The sequence below is a fragment of the Rhinolophus ferrumequinum genome, chromosome 21 (assembly GCF_004115265.2).
Source record: "Rhinolophus ferrumequinum isolate MPI-CBG mRhiFer1 chromosome 21, mRhiFer1_v1.p, whole genome shotgun sequence".
NCBI lineage: Eukaryota > Metazoa > Chordata > Mammalia > Chiroptera > Rhinolophidae > Rhinolophus > Rhinolophus ferrumequinum.
The window spans coordinates 4,826,207-4,843,808 of NC_046304.1; the positions used below are offsets into that span (position 1 = coordinate 4,826,207).

The following is a 17,602-nucleotide window of genomic DNA, read 5'->3' on the forward strand; positions in this document are numbered from 1 at the left end:
CTTTGCAAAGCAGGCGGCACCTTCCTCTTCATGTTCCCCACTGAGATATTTCAGCTTTCAAGTCTCTCACAATACCTCTTTAGCAACATCATTTTAAGTCAAAACCCAAAGTATAAGATAAGAACTATAATATTAAGTCGCAAATGTCACTGCACTGTGTGTTCAAATATTTCGTTCTCCCAAAAACTCCTAGGTGTTGACATTTTCTAATCTTCCAAATATATTTGCTATCCATACTCACTTCACTGTTTTCATTCTCCTCCGAACTCAGTACAAACCTTTCAGAATATTGCTATAATATCCTCTGAATTTAAAAATACGTGTGTTTTATCCCCTTCAAATCTAGTTGTTTATCTCTCATGGGGCCTACTTCTCAGTTATCAGTTTGTCAGTTTAGCTGTCCATATTTGAATAGGATTTTATCTTGAATTAGAAATATTGAGCCAAAATAGCAGTTCCTAAAAATGTTCTATTCTTAATTGTTCACTCCAGTCAAAATGATCTGAAAGTTTGTCTTCAAGGAACCTCAGGTCTCTGCAATGTTGAATTTGAACTTGCTATAGGGTTATTACTTTAAAATTGAGAACTAAAAGAGTTAGGGACTTCACTTAGAGATTTCCTGACTCTTTTGATACTGACGATTCTAAATCATCTTTGTTTTAACAGGCCCCAACTCAGGACCTATTAAGAAGTCAGGAACTAGAGAAAAAATTAGGGGAGGGTTGTTGGAGTTAAGAACTGGTGACAGCCTGAGAAGTTACAGTTTTTAATATCAAGGAACAAATCAGAAAAGCTAAAACATTAATAAAAGAGGAACAGAAAAGAAGGGGTTAGGGAGGACGGAAGAAGAAAATAGCCCCACAATCATGGGATGTAAAAATCTAAGAGTGTGCCTGCCACAGGGTCCATGCAGGGCAGATGCATCTTCAAAGCACTGAAGCATTTTAAGTGGAAGTCACCAGAGTCTCCACCGAATGTCCCAAGTGGCGGTTGCAGGCTGGGTTATCTCTGCATAGCTTCTTTTCGGAGGGCCTAGCTGTGTGTGGGGCTCTGGGGCTGACTAGAGATTTAGGAGCTGTCTCTGCCTTGCTCTAGATTACAGCTCTGCATGTGGTTGTAGGACCACCTGCCTTGCTGCATCATCCTTTCTCCATGGCATAATAAGCCACAAGTCTCACATTTAAGAACCACCTTTCCTTGATTACATACTTCTTAGATTGGCTGCTTCCTGAAGACACTTTCAGCAGGCACCTTCATCTAGTTAAGTGCTTTTTGATCTTAGCTGCACATCAGAATTACCTTTCCGAAAAGGGGGTATTTTCTAAAACATGCCAGTGCTCAGCCTTCATCCATGGAGAGTCCCATTTAAGAGTTCTTGGGGGGGGGCTGCTCCCAAGGTGACTCAGAGGTTCATCCGGGGTCGGGAACCATTAAAGGGCCCCTCATCCCACTGTAAGGTCTTCTAGGACATATCCCCACAGACAATTCATCCTCTTCGTGAGCCATTGATTCTTCTAAACCCCCTTCTTAGAGAAGGGCCGTCCTGATCCTGTATCTGGATTTTGGTGTCATTCTTATTTTCACGACCTGTGGCCATTTGTTCCCAGACAGTAATTACCCTTGCCCTAGCTCTGTTGGGCTGGGTTGCACTAGATGGGAAAACATCAAGAAATTCATAGAGATTCAGACCTGAAAGAAAGACATGCATGTTTTATTTATTTCACTACTTTCGCCCAGCAACGAGCTCTGTGCATGCCACACAGAAGAAGACCCTGAATAACCTACTAATTGGATGACTGGGTAATTGCGTTCCCGTGGCAGAATCAAACTCGAATCACATGTGTAGTTACTATTTCTTGTGATTAAGAGGGACAGAAAACATGGGAGAAGGAGACTCCTGAGTGAGTGTTATTTTTTCTTTTGTGTCTTTTGTCAGACAGATCGATTCAGATATAGGGCTGTAGGATAAAGGAATTTGGGGGATGAATAAAAGCAAAGTGCTTTCCGTGTTCTGAATGGTTCAAAGACAGCTTCGGTCAGATACCACATTTAGAAACCCTCCTTTGAGCGAACCATTCCAGATGTTGCACTGGCCACACCCAGGTCAGAATCTAGAATGCTGTGGATAACTTTCTAGGCAGGAGGGCATCACTTGGATGCTGAAAATGGAAACTGAGCTAACAGCACAGAGAAGGCTCTTTGTAGGCCAGACATGGAGCCCCGCGCTTCCACAGTAACGGACCTGCCAGCCTCTTCCTGCCCCACCTTATCACCTTGGGGATGTGGTGGGGTGAGACAGAGGCACTCATTCATCAAACCAACACCTCCGAGGCACCTTCCACTAACCGGCTTGGTGGTCTCAGCTAACATTCACTTTCCAGGCATCTTGACTTCAGCTTCCGTTCCAGGCTCGCAAACAAACTGCTTTTGAAAAGGAAACTGATGCCCACTTTGAAGCCATTTACTGAATTCCTCCACTCCTTTCAATACAGTTGACTATTTACTGCTTGAGACTGTTTATTCCCTCGGCTTCCAAGTCATCACCGTTTCCCCAGCTACCGAAGTGAATCCACCAGGCAGCCATCCACAGTCCCCTCTTGCTCACAGTATCCGCTCCACCACCAGGTCCTGCCTGGTGTAGCAGCCTGCATGGATGTTGTGTCCGTTTCTTTTCTTTTACTCACTAACAGCACTGCAGCTGTGCACAAGCCAACTCATGCACCGTCCTGTGCCCTGTCTGGGTCCCACCCCACCCCTAAATCCATTTCTCACACTGTTGCAGGAGTGATCCTTCTAAAACACACATCTGATAATCTTTCTCCCCTACTGAAGGTGTGCTTCCCACCACAACTTCTTCAACATGCCATTAAGGTCCCCCCCCCCCATATCATGGGACCCTCTTATCACGACCTGCTGGTGGTTTCCACCAAGCTCTCTCAGTCTCCCTTGCCTCACTCATGCTGTTCCTTCGACCTGGATTCCTTTCTTTACTTGGCTAACTCTTACACATCCTTTAGACCCAGGCCAAGCACCATCTACCATCTACCTCGTCAGGTTTCTCCAGGCCCACAATTGGGACTCAGTGCCCCGCCCTCCCCCACCCCACCCCCATGCTCTCAGAGCATCTAGTGCATTTCTCTCTCCCTCTCTTGAAGTCACATCATAGAATATTGGAAGTTTCTGCTGACATGTCTGTTTCTAGATGACACTTACCCCTTGAAAGTGGGAGTCAGGTCTCATTTATCTGGGTTCTCTCGGCATCCAGAACAGTGTTTGCATGCAATAGACATTCATTACATGTTTACTGAAGTAAACAGAATGGAGATAAGGAAGGTGAGAGAATTCCCACCATTTCTTCCTTTGTCTTCGGCCCCTTGGTTACTCCCTTCCAAAGGTTCTGGGCTCTAATTGCTCACCTGTGGTTGCTATCATTATCAAACGGGGCTTGAGATCTCCTTTTCAAGAAGGTTTTAGGGAGAATTTTCAGGGAGTTATTTCAGACCCAGCCATCCTGAGACAGGTAGAAACTCTTGTAACCCTTGAATGGTAAGCACTTTTATGTTGTCTGGACAAGGTCTGTGTCCTTCCACTTAAATCTGACCTATACTTCGAGACTCAGGACCCTCCCAGGGCATCCCTGTTACTGCCAAAGTACAGACTGCCCATCTGTGGGGAACACAGAACACCCGCCAGTGTGTCAGTAGCTTCATTTACCTGGGTCATGGAGGACCTTCATAAACCCATTTCTACCTACTGGTGGCTGAGAAAGTGAGTCACAGTCCACTGATGGGAAGAAATGTTTGACTTTTAGGGACTATTGAATGGCATTAACTACTCTATATGCCAGGGCACATCTATTGCTTTACATACAGACAGCCTTGTAATAACATATTCCCTAAAACATCGGTCTTCTGACAACAGTAATTATAAAGTGTGTATCATCTCTTTGGCTTTGTAAGTATCTAGGCTTATTGCTTATTGCAGCAAAGCTTAAATTCATTTACTTTTGAGATTCCACTAGGGTGAATGTCATATAAATTAAGCCATCTAGTTAGTCATCACACTTGTGTATTCTGCCTCTCTCTATCCCCCTTGCTCATAGATGGAATGTTTTCTCTTTGATGTTTTCTTTGCCAGTGAAATCTTGGCCCAACTGGTCTACCTGGCTACCATGGCATTTTTCATGCCAGTGCTGGTTAGAGACACACCCCATTGGGAAGCCCTGCCAACACAATAAGCATTGTCCTGGCCTTTTAGCACTCTGTTTATGCCGCCCTCTCTCCTTTGGTCATGCTTCTCTTTTTTATAGCCCTGCTCTCATTAGATAGGTCAAATATAGCCCAAGAAATTTACTGCTTTGGAGAGGTGAGCCATGGAGCTGTGGAGGAAGATCATTGAGGATAATGGACCTCAAGGCAAATAAAGTATGTTCCAAGCAGATCAAAACAGTATTCCTTAAACAACAGTTTGCCAGCTTTAGTTTCTCCTCTGACACAGATGTCTTCACTGTCTCCCGAACTTTCTGTAGGTAGCAGGGTCCTGGATCTGATCCCACTGTAGTTCTAAGACTATTGCGTGGTTTTCTCAACGGGGGAGTTTTCTGCTCTGACTTGTAGAAAGACAATCTTATCAGGGTGGTGAATGTGACATGTTCCCATTCCTGCACTTTGTTTGAACAAAGTTGCAGTGTCCAGTCAAATAGCAGCCCAAATAGCAGTGAGGTTAGATGTAGGTGGTCCCAGTCATCGGGAGCTTTGGAACCACAGGAATCCCACACGGCCTGCTGGATTTATAATAGAGTCACTCAGAGCCTCTCAAAGACCTTGTTTTCAGGAGGGAACAGAGTAGGCTTTGTGCAGCTCCAGGCTGGGGTGCCAACGTCACTGGACCCCTCCCTGCAGGGGATGCTGACGTCATGGTGGGCATGGACTGTCATGCTTGCCTGCTCCATGAGGGCAAGGTGGACGTTTTTCCTCTCCTTCTCACACCAAAGGGCTGCGCTGCAATGGTGGGCAAGGGAGGGTGGCCTGACCTGCCTGTGTATCTCACGTCCTTTCACCCCTCTTTGGGCTTCAAACCCAACCTTGGGAGCAACAAGAATTATTGCAATGGATCAGGTGCAATGAACTTGCCCCTGATAGTCTGCTCCCTCTGCAGCTTTGCATCCCACTCATCCTGTCCTTTCTGCTTATTCCCTCCTCACCTTCTTTTTCATCTCCGTATATTCCTTTGTCTGCCTAGCAGTGCCCATAGGTGTTGCTCCATCGCTCATGCGGCAGTCCCACTCAGGGGATTAACATGGAGTTCTGCCCCTATTTTCTGCCTGTCGCCCAACACTGCTGCCATGACATGACTCAGATAATGGTCAAGTGTCATTTCACTTTCATAGGCTCCAGAGAATGCCACAGTCATTTGTAGTGGTTCACACGTTCCCAGGGGCTCCTACACCCAACCGTCCTTGGAAAGAGACAGAGAAGTTTATCTTGTAACCTGAATTCTCGTTGGCCTAGTGTGAACTAGGAATAGGTGACAGATAAAGGAAAAGAAATGAGGCAGAAAAGATGACAAAGGACCTTGGAGATGATGGCCTGGGTCGCATATTGGAAGCAGAGTGGATTGCTTCCTGTGTGCCTATATCTTCGAGCCTCCTCTCAGTTCTGGATCTGGCAGGAGATTCCTTCCAGAGCTATGCCTGCTCTTCTTCACAGCAATGTCTGCCGTCCCTGCAGCCCCCTCCCTTTTCCCTAAGAAAGATGCGGCGACTGGTGTGTGTGTGTGTGTGTGTGTGTGTGTGTGTGTGTGTAGTCAAGAGCAACAAGTGGTGTGGGCAGGTGCCTGCGGTCCTGTGAAATCTGCATTGGGGGTGGTGGAGAGGGGGGCCCTTCTGTGACCTGTTCCTTACCCAGCTTGTACCTCTCTTTCCCCAGGTCTGTGTGTGATGAGCGCAGCGTCCATCTACACGGTGAGACACTCAGAATGGCATCTCTACTCTGATTACTCCTATGGATTTGCCTACATCCTGGCCTGGGTGGCCTTCCCCCTGGCGCTTCTCAGTGGCGTCATCTATGTGATCTTGCGGAAACGTGAATGAGGCGCCCAGACAGTTTGTCTGAGGCTCTGAGCATACACAGGGAAGGGAGGAGGGAAACCCGAAAACAGACAAAAAAAAACAAAAAACAAGAAACAAGAAAAAGAAGAAGAAAAATAAAGCTAGCCAAAAAACCCAAACTCAAACCAAACCAAACAGAAAGCAGTTGGGCGGGGGGGTTAGTATTGATTGAAGATGTATATAATATCTATGGTTTATAAAACCTATTTATAACACTTTTTACATATATGTACATAGTATTGTTTGCTTTATATGTTGACCATCAGCCTTGTGTTGAACCTTAAAGAAGTAGCTAAGGAACTTTACATCCTAACCATATAATCAAGCTCAGTATTTTTGTTTTGTTTTTCATGTTTTTTTTTGTTTTGTTTTGTTGTTTTGTTTTGCCCAGAAATAAAATAACTCCATCTCACCCCTTCCCTTACATCTGAAAGAAGATACCTCCCTCCCATTCCACCTCATTTAGAAAACCAAAGTGTGGGTAGAAACCCCAAAGGCCAAAAACCCTTTTATTGTGGGTGACGTAGTGTTCTCAGAGAGACACAGTGCCCACCACCTCCGTGTGAAGCCTTATGCACACATGGACAAAACCCGCAAACTGGAGCCCTTGGCAAAAACGTGGCTTGTGGCTTTGGAATACTTGCTCTTGAGGGTGGGTATCCCGGTCACACATCTGGATGAGAAATCGGTGACAAAAAAAAAAAACACCAAAAAAAACAAAAAACCTATGAAATGGTGCTATGTATTTACCATTCCTTATTATCACTAATCATCTAATCTACTCACTGGAAATTCAATTAATAATTTTACAACATAAGTAGAATGGAGACCAGAATAATTCTGTGTAATATAAATGGTTTATAACCGCTTTTGTACCTAGCTAGGCTGCTGTTATTACTATAATAAATAAATAATAAACACAGCTTTGATCACTCCCACATTTTTCTTGCGGTCAGAGCATCAGGACAAATCTCTAGACCCCCCCCGCCGGAACCATGAGTTTCCAGGGCTCGGCTGGGTCTAAGCTGTTCTCTGCCTCCAAGGACTGTCTGGCAATGACTTGTATTGGCCACCAACTGTAGATGTATATACGGTGCCCTTCTGATGCTAAGACTCCAGACCTTTATTTTTTCTGCTTTGCTTTTTCTGATTTTATACCTACTGTGTGGACTAAGATGCATTAAAATAAACATCAGAGTAACTCACTGATGTCTCTTGGGTTTTTGTGGGGACTTGGGTGTGAGTGTGGGGTGTGTGTTGCAGTGGAGGGGAGTGCTTCTGTGCCAAGCAAGGCTGAGCAGGTGACCTGGGTTGCAGTTGGGTGTGAAGGGACCAAATTGGAAGGCCTGTGCAAATGTTTGTTAATTGGAAAGGGCTGAGAATTGCAGCTAAAATGGACATTGTAGGACCTGAGTGTTCATTTAGCTCAACTCTCTCTTGTGCTCTGGTCTCGGATCACCAGCATGGGGACCACAGAGACATGTCATGCACTCAACTAATATATGGGGAAAGGTAGTATGAGCAGCACAGATCCCTAACCTTTAGAAGGAGGGGAGGTATGATATTGATGGGAAGTCTGCATGACGATGATTTGAGACCAGACTTCCAGATAAAACATTAGTTGGCATCAACTGAGCTCCTAACACTGTTGTGAGGGAGAGAAAGGGCCAACTGTATCATCCCACTCCAGGTTTCCGGGCTGTGTCTCACTCATAATTTTACCCACTGACCTTTTATTGTGCATTATGATACATCAAGCCAATCATGCGCTCAATATTCTTCAATATTTATTGGACACCTATGTGGAACTGGGCACCAGAGAACAAGAAAGAATATCACTTTCAATCTCAAAAGGTCACATTTTAGTGATAGGCACAAGCAAACAAGCGACTACATTCTAATGAAGAGCATATAACTTAGGCAGCCTGGATTTGAATCTGCCCTCCATCCTTTACCAGCAGAATGAAGCTGGACACGTTACTTAAATTCTAGGATTCCATTTCCTCATCTGTAAGATGAAGATGCCAATGCCGTGTTTACAGGATTGTAGAGTTAGTTAAAAGGAGATAATAAGTATACAACACTTGGCATAGTGTTGGTAGATAGAAAGCACTCTATAAATTCTCATTTATCACAAAAGTTAGGATAGAGGTGTGTTAGAAGGAGATATTGATTGTTCTGGGGAATTCTCAATACCAGGCTGCACATTAGACTCTCCTATGCTGGAGGCCACCCCAGAGATTCAGAGTCCTTATGTCTGTGATGGGACCCACCTGGCCGTGATAGGTTTAAAGAACCCTGCCCATGATTACAGGGTACAACCAGGGATGACAGCCTCTGAGCTTTCCAGTGCTTATCAGACTTTAACATACTGATGAATCATCTGTAAAATACTGACTGGCTCAATAGGTCTGGGGTGGCGACTTGGGTTCCATGTTTCCGATTAGTGCCTGAGTGATGCTCATGGTGTTGGTCACACCGTGAGTGGGAAAGACCTAGAATGAAGCCACCTTCGGGTACCTCACACTCTTGTGTCTTTGAACATCTGTGATAGAAGGGCTTCTCCCTTCTGAGGTTTTCAATAGTGACCAGCTACTCTGCCTCTGCCTCTGAGTTTGGCTGAGGTGGCAGAGATGGCCATGAAATGCACATGAGACACAGGTAGTTCAGAGAACTGGGAATTGTACTTCACAAGCTTGTACTTTGAAAATGTGTACAGGAATACCTCAGAGATATTGTGGGTTCAGTTCCAGATCACTGCAATCAAGTGAGTTGTCACCTTTCTGCTGGTGAAGGGTCTTGCCTTCAATTTGTAAAAAACACATCTGTGAGGTGAATAAAGTGAAGTACAATAAAATGAGGTATTCCTGTACTTATATATCATAAACTTTCTTATGTAAGTTTTAACTAAAAATGAAAATATAGACAATACTAGAGATAAAGAGGGACATTTCATAATGATAACAGGGTCACTACACCAGGAAGGTATAACAGTTACAAACATACATGTACCTAATATCAGAGCACCAAAATATATGAAGCAAAAACTGACAAAAATGAACCGAAAAATAGACAATTAACAATAATAGTTGGAGACCTAAATACCTTACTTTCAATAATGGATAGAACAATTGACCAGAAGATCAACAAAAAAATAGAATACTTGAAAAGCCCTATAAACCAAGCAGACCTAACAGAAATCTATAGATCATTCCACCTAACAACAACAGAATATACGTTCTTCTCCAGTGCACACAAAACAGTCACCAACAGTCTCATATGTCCTATGCTAGGCTGTAAAATAAATCTCAATAAATTTAAGAGGATAAAAATAACATAAGATGCAAGACCCTCTAAATCCATCCATGTTGTTGCAAATGATAAGATTTCATTCCCCCTTTTTATGGCAGAGTAACATTCCATTGCATATATGTACCACAATTTCTTTATCCAAGTGTTTATTGATTGGCATTTGCTTGTCCATAAAGACAAATACCATATGATCTCACTTACATGTGGAATCTAAAGAAAAAAATAAACAAACAAAACAGAAACAGACTCATAGATACAGAGAACAAACTGATGGTTACTAAATGGGACGGAGGTTGGGGAGCTGGGTGAGAAAGGGAAAGGGATTAAGACGTACAAATTGGTCATCACAAAATAGTCACGGGGATGTAAAGTACAGTTTGGAGAATATAGCCAATAATATTGTAAAAACTGTATAGTGTCAGATGGGTACTAGATTTATTGGGGTTTCACTTCATATATAAATGTCTAAAGACTACACTGCACAACTGAAACTAACTCACAAATATTGAATGTCAACTATAATTTAAAAAATAGTCACAGGGATATAGAGTACAGCATAGGAAATACAGTCAATAATATTGCAATAACTATGTACAGAGTCAGATGGGTAATAGACTTATTAGGGTGATCACTTTGTGAGGTATATAAATATCTAATTACTATATTGTTTTGTATAGTTGAAACTAACAAAAAAGTAGAACAAAACAAAACAAAAACCCCACAAGCTATGTTCTTTGACCACAATAGAATGAAATTAGAAATAAATAGCAGGGAAAAAAATTGAGAAAAAAATATGTGGAAATTAAACAACATACTACTAAGTAACTAAAGGGTTAAAGAAAAAATCAAAAGAAAAATCAGAATAGTTTGAGATGAATGAAAATGAAGACACAACATATCAAAATTTAAGGAATGAAGCTTAAGGAGTGGTTAAAGTGAAATTCATAGCTGTAAATTACTATATTAAGAAAGAAGATCTCAAATCAACAATCTAACCTTCCACGTTACAACACTGGTAAAAGAAAAGCACATTAAACCTATAGCATGCAGAGGGAAGAAAATAATAAAGATTACAGAATAAATTTAAAAAATAGAGAAAATCAGTGAAACCAAAAGCTGGTTCTTTGAAAAGGTGAACAAAATCGACAAATCTTTAGCTAGATTTATCGTGATATTGTGATATAATAAGAAATATATATTAGGTCTTCCCCCTTAGTTCTATGCACACAACTCCTAAAACCCTTGTATAATAATTTCCTGAGTGAAAAGAGTGACAGGAGGATCTTTTATTGTTCATACGAGTAATATACTCCTCTCAACCATGCCTGAGTTTATCCTAATGAGGTGATGCTTGGATGGTGAGAGCTGCTTACCTGAGGAATCAACCATGTGATTAGAGGCTTAGAACTTCAGCCCCACCCCATGACTCCAGAGAGGGGGAAAGTGCTAGAGATTTGGTTAATCACAATTAGCCAATGATGTAATCAATCATGCCTATGTAGTAGAACCTCTATACAAATCCTAAACAAAGGGTCAGAGAGCTTCCAGGTTGGTGAACACATCCATGTGCAGGGAAGATAGTGCAACTCAAACTCCATGGGGACAGAAGCTCCTGCACTTAGGACCCTCCCAGACCTTGCCCTATGTACCTCTTCATTTTGCTGTTCATACCGTGTTTCCCCGAAAATAAGACCTAGCCGGACACTTAGCTCTAATGTGTCTTTTGGAGTAAAAATGAACATAAGACCCAGTCTTATAGTGAAATAAGACCGGGTCTAATAATATAAAATGATGTAATATAATATAATAAATATACTGTCCAGTTGGTATAAATTCATAATGAATAATCCCTCTGATACCAAAAAAGATTAGCAACGTCGTCACAAGAAGTTCGTGAACTTAATTGTCAGACCTTCATAAATATACTAAAAACCAATGAATTGTATTTTTTAAATGGTTCAATTGTATTGTATGAGAATTATTTCTCAACAAAGCTTTTAAAGAAGAAGAGACTGCTGTGAGCTCCAGCTGTTCCTTATTCTTTCACTAAATCTGTTCTTACTGTTTGAAAAGTAGTAATAAACCTTTTACTTTTGTGGTTTTGGCTATTTTTTTTAAAGGGAAAAGATTCTTATTCCTTCTGAGCAATATAAAGCAAAACAGGATATTGTAGATGAACAGATAACATATTTCTGCACTACCAAAATCTCAGGTTTCCCAGGGAATTGTCTTGATGCTATTTGTTTTCCGTCCTTGAGCTCTTCTGAGAAATATTTCAATCTTGGGACTTGGGAGAAATGGAATTTTTATTCGAAACCACTCTCTTAGTAGCTGCTTTCTGTTCTGTGTTCGGGCTCAGGCAGCGTGCTGTTTACATATAAACATGGCAAATGCATGGAGGGCAATGGCAGCTCAGTCAGGCCTGCGTCACTGCATTTGTCTTCTTCCCGAGACTTTGTGTCTTGGTAACTGAACAGTTTTGCCTCACCAACTCTCTGAAGTGCTGAAAACTGCTCAGCCTTTCTGCCCCTTGTGTCTGCTTTCTAGACAGCCTTTTGATCTCTTGGTCTAGTGCATTTTAATCGGCAAATTTCTTAAGGGGAACTTTAGGAAATAGTGTTGGGCTCACTTCAGTGGGTTTCCTTCTCTCTGATCTACTGGCTCCTCAAGTCCTACTGGCCTGGGTATCGCTTGATACCAAATCTGCTTTCAAACAGATTTTATTTTTGTGCGTATGTATTTTACCCAGATTTTCTAATAGTTTGAAGCCAGAAGAATTTATATGCTGTAAACTATTCCACAAGAAAACCTTTCTATTTTGAAAACAGAAATTCAATACAGTTGACCTGAGAACAATGGGGAAGGACAGGCTCTGACCCCCACAACACCCTTATCTCCTACTCAGTCATAAGCTGGTCTATAACTTTTGACTACCCCCAAATTAACTACAATCGTCCCTCATAATCTGCAGGGGATGGGTTCCAAGACTTTCGCGGATACCAAAATCAGAGGATGCTCAAGGCCTTTATATAAAATGACTTAAATCAATGCATATAGTCAGCCTTCCACATCCGTGGACTCCCAACCCTGTATAGAAAATCTGCACATGCAAAACCCAGGGATACCAAGGGCCAACTGACTGTATATTTATTGAAAAAAATCTGAGTGTAAATGGACCCACACAGTTCAAACCCTGTTGTTTAAGGGTTAACTATATTTATTTTGAAGGAGTTTATATCAAATTTATGCATTTTAATTGGGGAAAAATTGATATTTTCCAAAGCAGGCACATAGTAAAAAACAAAAACAAAAACAAAAAAAACTCTAATTATTCAGTTTTTTGTTTATACTTCAGTAACATTTTGTTTTCTTTATATGGACTTTTAAAAAAAGATGTTTATTAAAAATATAGCTAACATACAATATTATATTAGTTTCAGGTGTACACCATAGTTATTCAACATTTATATACCTAAAAAAGTGATTACCATAACTCCAGCAACCACCTGAAATCATACCATGCTTTCACAATATTATTGACTATATTCCCTATGCTGTACATTAAATGCCCATGACATATTTGTTTTTTTAAAAAATATTTGTATTAAAAATATAGCTAACATACAATATTATATTAGTTTCAGGGGTACACCATAGCTATTCAACATTTCTATACCTAAAGAAGTAATCACCATGATAAGGCCTACAACCATCTGACACTGTAGCATGTTATCACAATATTATTGACTATATTCCCTATGCTGTACATTACATCCCCATGACTTATTTATTTTATACCTGGAAATTTGGACCGTTTTTTCCCCCTTCAACTTTCCCCCCCCTTTTAAAATGTTTCAATTACAGTTGACATTCAATATTATTTTACATTAATTTCAGGTGTACAGCATAGTGGTTAGACATTTGTACAATTTAAGAAGTGATCCCTCTGACTAGTCTAGTACTCACGTATACATAGCGTTTACCATATTATTGACTGTATTCCCTATGCTTTACTTTACATGCCCATGACTATTTTATAACTACCAGTTTGTACTTCTTAATCCCTTTACCTTTTTCACCCTGTCCCCAACCCCCTCCTATCTATCACCCAAACAAATATAGTACAATATGACACCATACATAATTATTACAATATTATTGACTATATTCTGTGTGCTATACCCAACATCCCCATGATTACTGTTTATTTATTTATTATTTTAATTTATTGGGGTGACAATTGTTAGTAAAATTACATAGATTTCAGGTGTACAATTCTGTATCACATCGTCTATAAATTACATTGTGTGTTCACCACCCAGAGTCTGTTCTCCTTCCATCACCATATATTTGATCCCCTTTACCCTCATCTCCCACTCCCCACCCCCTTACCCTCTGGTAACCACTAAACTATTGTCTGTGTCTATGAGTTTTTTTTTCCTTAGACGTTTATCATTTATATCCCTCACACTGTGGACCCCCTTCCCCCCATCCACTATCTCTCTGACATCGCACCGAGCCATCCCATTTCCACTATCTCCACTCCCAATGCTGTACTCTGCCTCTTGTAAATGTATACATACATATATATATATATATATATATATATATATACACATATATATATATATATATATATATATATATATATATATATATAATATTATAGTTGGCATTCATTATTGTTCAACTTCAGGTATACAGTGCAGTGATCAGGAATCTACATCTTCCCTGAGATGGTCTCCCAAATGGGACACATGTCTATCGGATACCTTACAAAATCTTTACAACATTATTGATTACATTCCCCAGATTAATTTTCAAAACCCCGTGGCCACCTTGTGGTTACTGATTTGTTTTCTAATCCCCTCACCTTCCCCCTTACACCCACCTCCCCGTCCATCTAGCAACCCTCAGTTTTTCCTCTTTGTCTCCAAAACTGTTTCTGATTAGTTCATTTACTTATTCTTTTCTTTGGATTCCGCATATAAGTGAGATCATATGGTACTTATCTTTCTCTGTCTGACTTATTTCACTTAACATAATGTTCTCTAGGTCCATCCATGTTGTTGCAAATGGTAAGATTTCTTTCTTCTTTATGGCTGCGTAATACTCCATTGTATAAATGTACCACAGTTTCTTAATCCAGTCATCTGCCGATGGGCATTTCGGTTGTTTCCATGTCTTGGTTATTGTGTATAGTGCTGCAATAAACATAGGAGTGCATAAAGATTTTTGAATTAGAGTTTTGGATTTCTCCGGATAGATACCTAGGAGTGGAATTACTGGATCGATCATAGGGTAGTTCCATTTTCAGATTTTTGAGATACTTCCATACTGTTTTCCATAGTGGCTGCACCAATCTGCAATACCACCAACAGTGCACAAGCGTTCCCTTTTCTCCACATCCGCGCCAGCACTTGTTGTTTGTTGATTTATTGATGATAGCCATTTTGTCTAGGGTGAGGTGGTATCTCATTGTGGTTTTTATTTGCATTTCTCTGATGGTTAGTGAGGTTGAGCATTTCTTCATATGTCTGTTTGCCATCTGTATATCCTTTTTAGAAAAATGTCTCTTCATGCACTCTGCCCGTTTTTTAATTGGGTCGTTTGTTTTTTTGGAGTTGAGTTGAGTGAGTTTTTTATAGATTTGTGATATTAATCCCTTATCAGATATATCATTGGCAAATATCTTTTCCCATTCAGTAGGATCCCTTTTTGTTTTATTGATGGTTTCCTTTGCTGTGAAAAAACTTTTTAGTTTGATATAAACCCACATGTTTATTTTTTCTCTTACTTCCCTCGCACTAGGGGATATATCAGTAAAAATCTTACTCCGGGTAATGTCTGTGAAGTTTCTTCCTATATTTTCTTCTAGGTATTTTACGGTTTCAGATCTTACATTTAAATCTTTAAGCCATTTTGAATTTATTTTTGTATATGGTGTAAGGAGGTGGTCCAGCTTCATTTTTTTGCATGTGTCTGTCCAGGTTTCCCAGCACCATTTATTGAATAGACTGTTTTTACCCCATCGTACATTCTTGCTTCCATTGTCGTAGATTAAATGGCCATATAGGCATGGATTTATTTCTGGACTCTCTATTCTGTTCCATTGATCTATGTGTCTGTTTTTATGCCAGTACCATGCTGTTTTGATTACTGTAGCCTTGTAGTATAATTTGAAGTCAGGTATTGTTATACCTCCCACTTTGTTCTTATTTCTCAAGATTTCTGAGGCTCTACGGGGTCTTTTATGGTCCCATATAAATTTTAGGATTATATGTTCTATTTCTGTGAAAAACGTCGTTGGTAGTTTGATAGGAATTGCGTTGAATATGTATATTGCCTTAGGCAGTATGGACATTTTACCTATATTAATTCTTCCTATCCATGAACATGATATGTGTTTCCATCTATTTATATCTTCTTTCATTTCTTTCTTAGGTGTCTTATCATTTTCTGAGTACAGATCTTTTACTTCTTTGGTTAAATTTATTCCCAGGTATTTTATAGTCTTTGGAGCAATTGTAAATGGGATTGTTTTTTTAATTTCTCCTTCTGATGTTTTATTATTGGTATATACAAGTGCAGCTGATTTCTGAATATTAATTTTGTATCCTGCTACTTTACTAAATTCATCTATCAGCTCTAATAGCTTCTTGGTAGAGTCTTTAGGGTTCTCTATATATAGTATCATATCATCTGTATAGAATGATAATTTTACTTCCTCCTTACCAATTTGGATGCCTTTTATTTCTTTTTCTTGTCTGATTGCTGTGGCTAGAACTTCCAGCACTATGTTGAATAGAAGTGGAGATAGTGGACAACCTTGCCTTGTTGCTGATCTTAGGGGGAATTGTTTTAGCTTTTCCCCATTGAGTATGATGTTAGCTGTGGGTTTGTCATATATGGCCTTTATTATGTTGAGATATGATCCCTCTATTCCCACTTTCTTAAGGGTTTTTATCATAAATGGCTGTTGGATTTTATCAAATGCTTTTTCTGCATCTCTTGATATGATCATGTGATTTTTATTTTGTTAATGTGGTGTATCACATTAATTGATTTGCGGATGTTGAACCACCCTTGCATACCAGGGATGAATCCCACTTGATCATGGTGTATGATCTTTTTAATGTATTGCTGACTTCTGTTCGCTAATATTTTGTTGAGGATTTTTGCATCTATGTTCATTAGAGATATCGGCCTGTAGTTTTCTTTTTTTGTGGTGTCTTTGTCTGATTTTGGGATCAGGGTGATAGTGGCTTCGTAAAAAGTGTTTGGGAGTCTTCCCTCTTTCTGGATTTTTTGGAAGAGCTTGAGGAGAATAGGTGATAATTCTTTTTTGAATGTTTTGTAAAATTCACCTGTAAAGCCATCTGGTCCAGGGCTTTTGTTTGTTGGGAGATTGTTGATTACTGATTCAATTTCCGTGGTGGTAATCAGTCTATTCAGGTTTTCTGTTTCTTCTTGAGTTAGCCTTGGAAGGTTGTACGCCTCTAGAAAATTGTCCATTTCTTCCAGATTGTCAAATTTTGTTGGCATATAATTGCTCATAGTAATTTCTTAAAATTTTTTGTATTTCTGCGGTGTCTGTTGTCACTTCTCCTCTTTCATTTCTGATTTTATTAATTTGGGTCCTCTCTTTTTTTTAATGAGTCTGGCTAAAGGTTTGTCAATTTTGTTTATCTTCTCTAAGAACCAACTCTTGGATTCATTGATCTTTTGTATTGTTTTTCTGGTTTCTATTTCATTTATTTCTGCTCTGATCTTTATTATCTCCTTCCTTGTGCTCCCTTTGGGCTTATTTTGCTGTTCTTTTTCCAGATCCCTTAAGTGTGAAGATAAACTGTTGATTAGTGATGTTTCTTGTTTCTTTAGGTAGGCCTGCAATGCTATGAATTTCCCTCTTAGGACTGCTTTCGCGGCATCCCATAGATTTTGGGTCATCGTGTTTTCATTTTCGTTTGTCTCGAGATATCTTGCTCGGGGGTCGCGTAACTAGTTAGCATGCCAGAGTCTCGTTCGTTATCGGAATTAACCAGACAAATCGCTCCACCAACTAAGAACGGCCATGCACCACCACCCACGGAATCGAGAAAGAGCTATCAATCTGTCAATCCTGTCCGTGTCCGGGCCGGGTGAGGTTTCCCGTGTTGAGTCAAATTAAGCCGCAGGCTC

The 17,602-nt window shown here is 40.3% G+C and overlaps 1 protein-coding gene across 2 annotated transcripts in view; it reads left to right on the forward strand.

The window, feature by feature from the left end:
• The window catches only part of PMP22 (peripheral myelin protein 22), a 32,223-nt gene extending 24,909 nt beyond the window's left edge, over positions 1–7,314 (forward strand). For both annotated transcript variants that reach the window (XM_033090668.1, XM_033090667.1), the window contains exon 5: positions 5,928–7,314. In XM_033090668.1, the coding sequence (XP_032946559.1) occupies positions 5,928–6,091 (164 nt within the window). In that variant the 3' untranslated portion in view covers positions 6,092–7,314. The remainder of the gene's footprint in view (positions 1–5,927) is intronic.
• Positions 7,315–17,602: the final 10,288 nt, after the last annotated feature.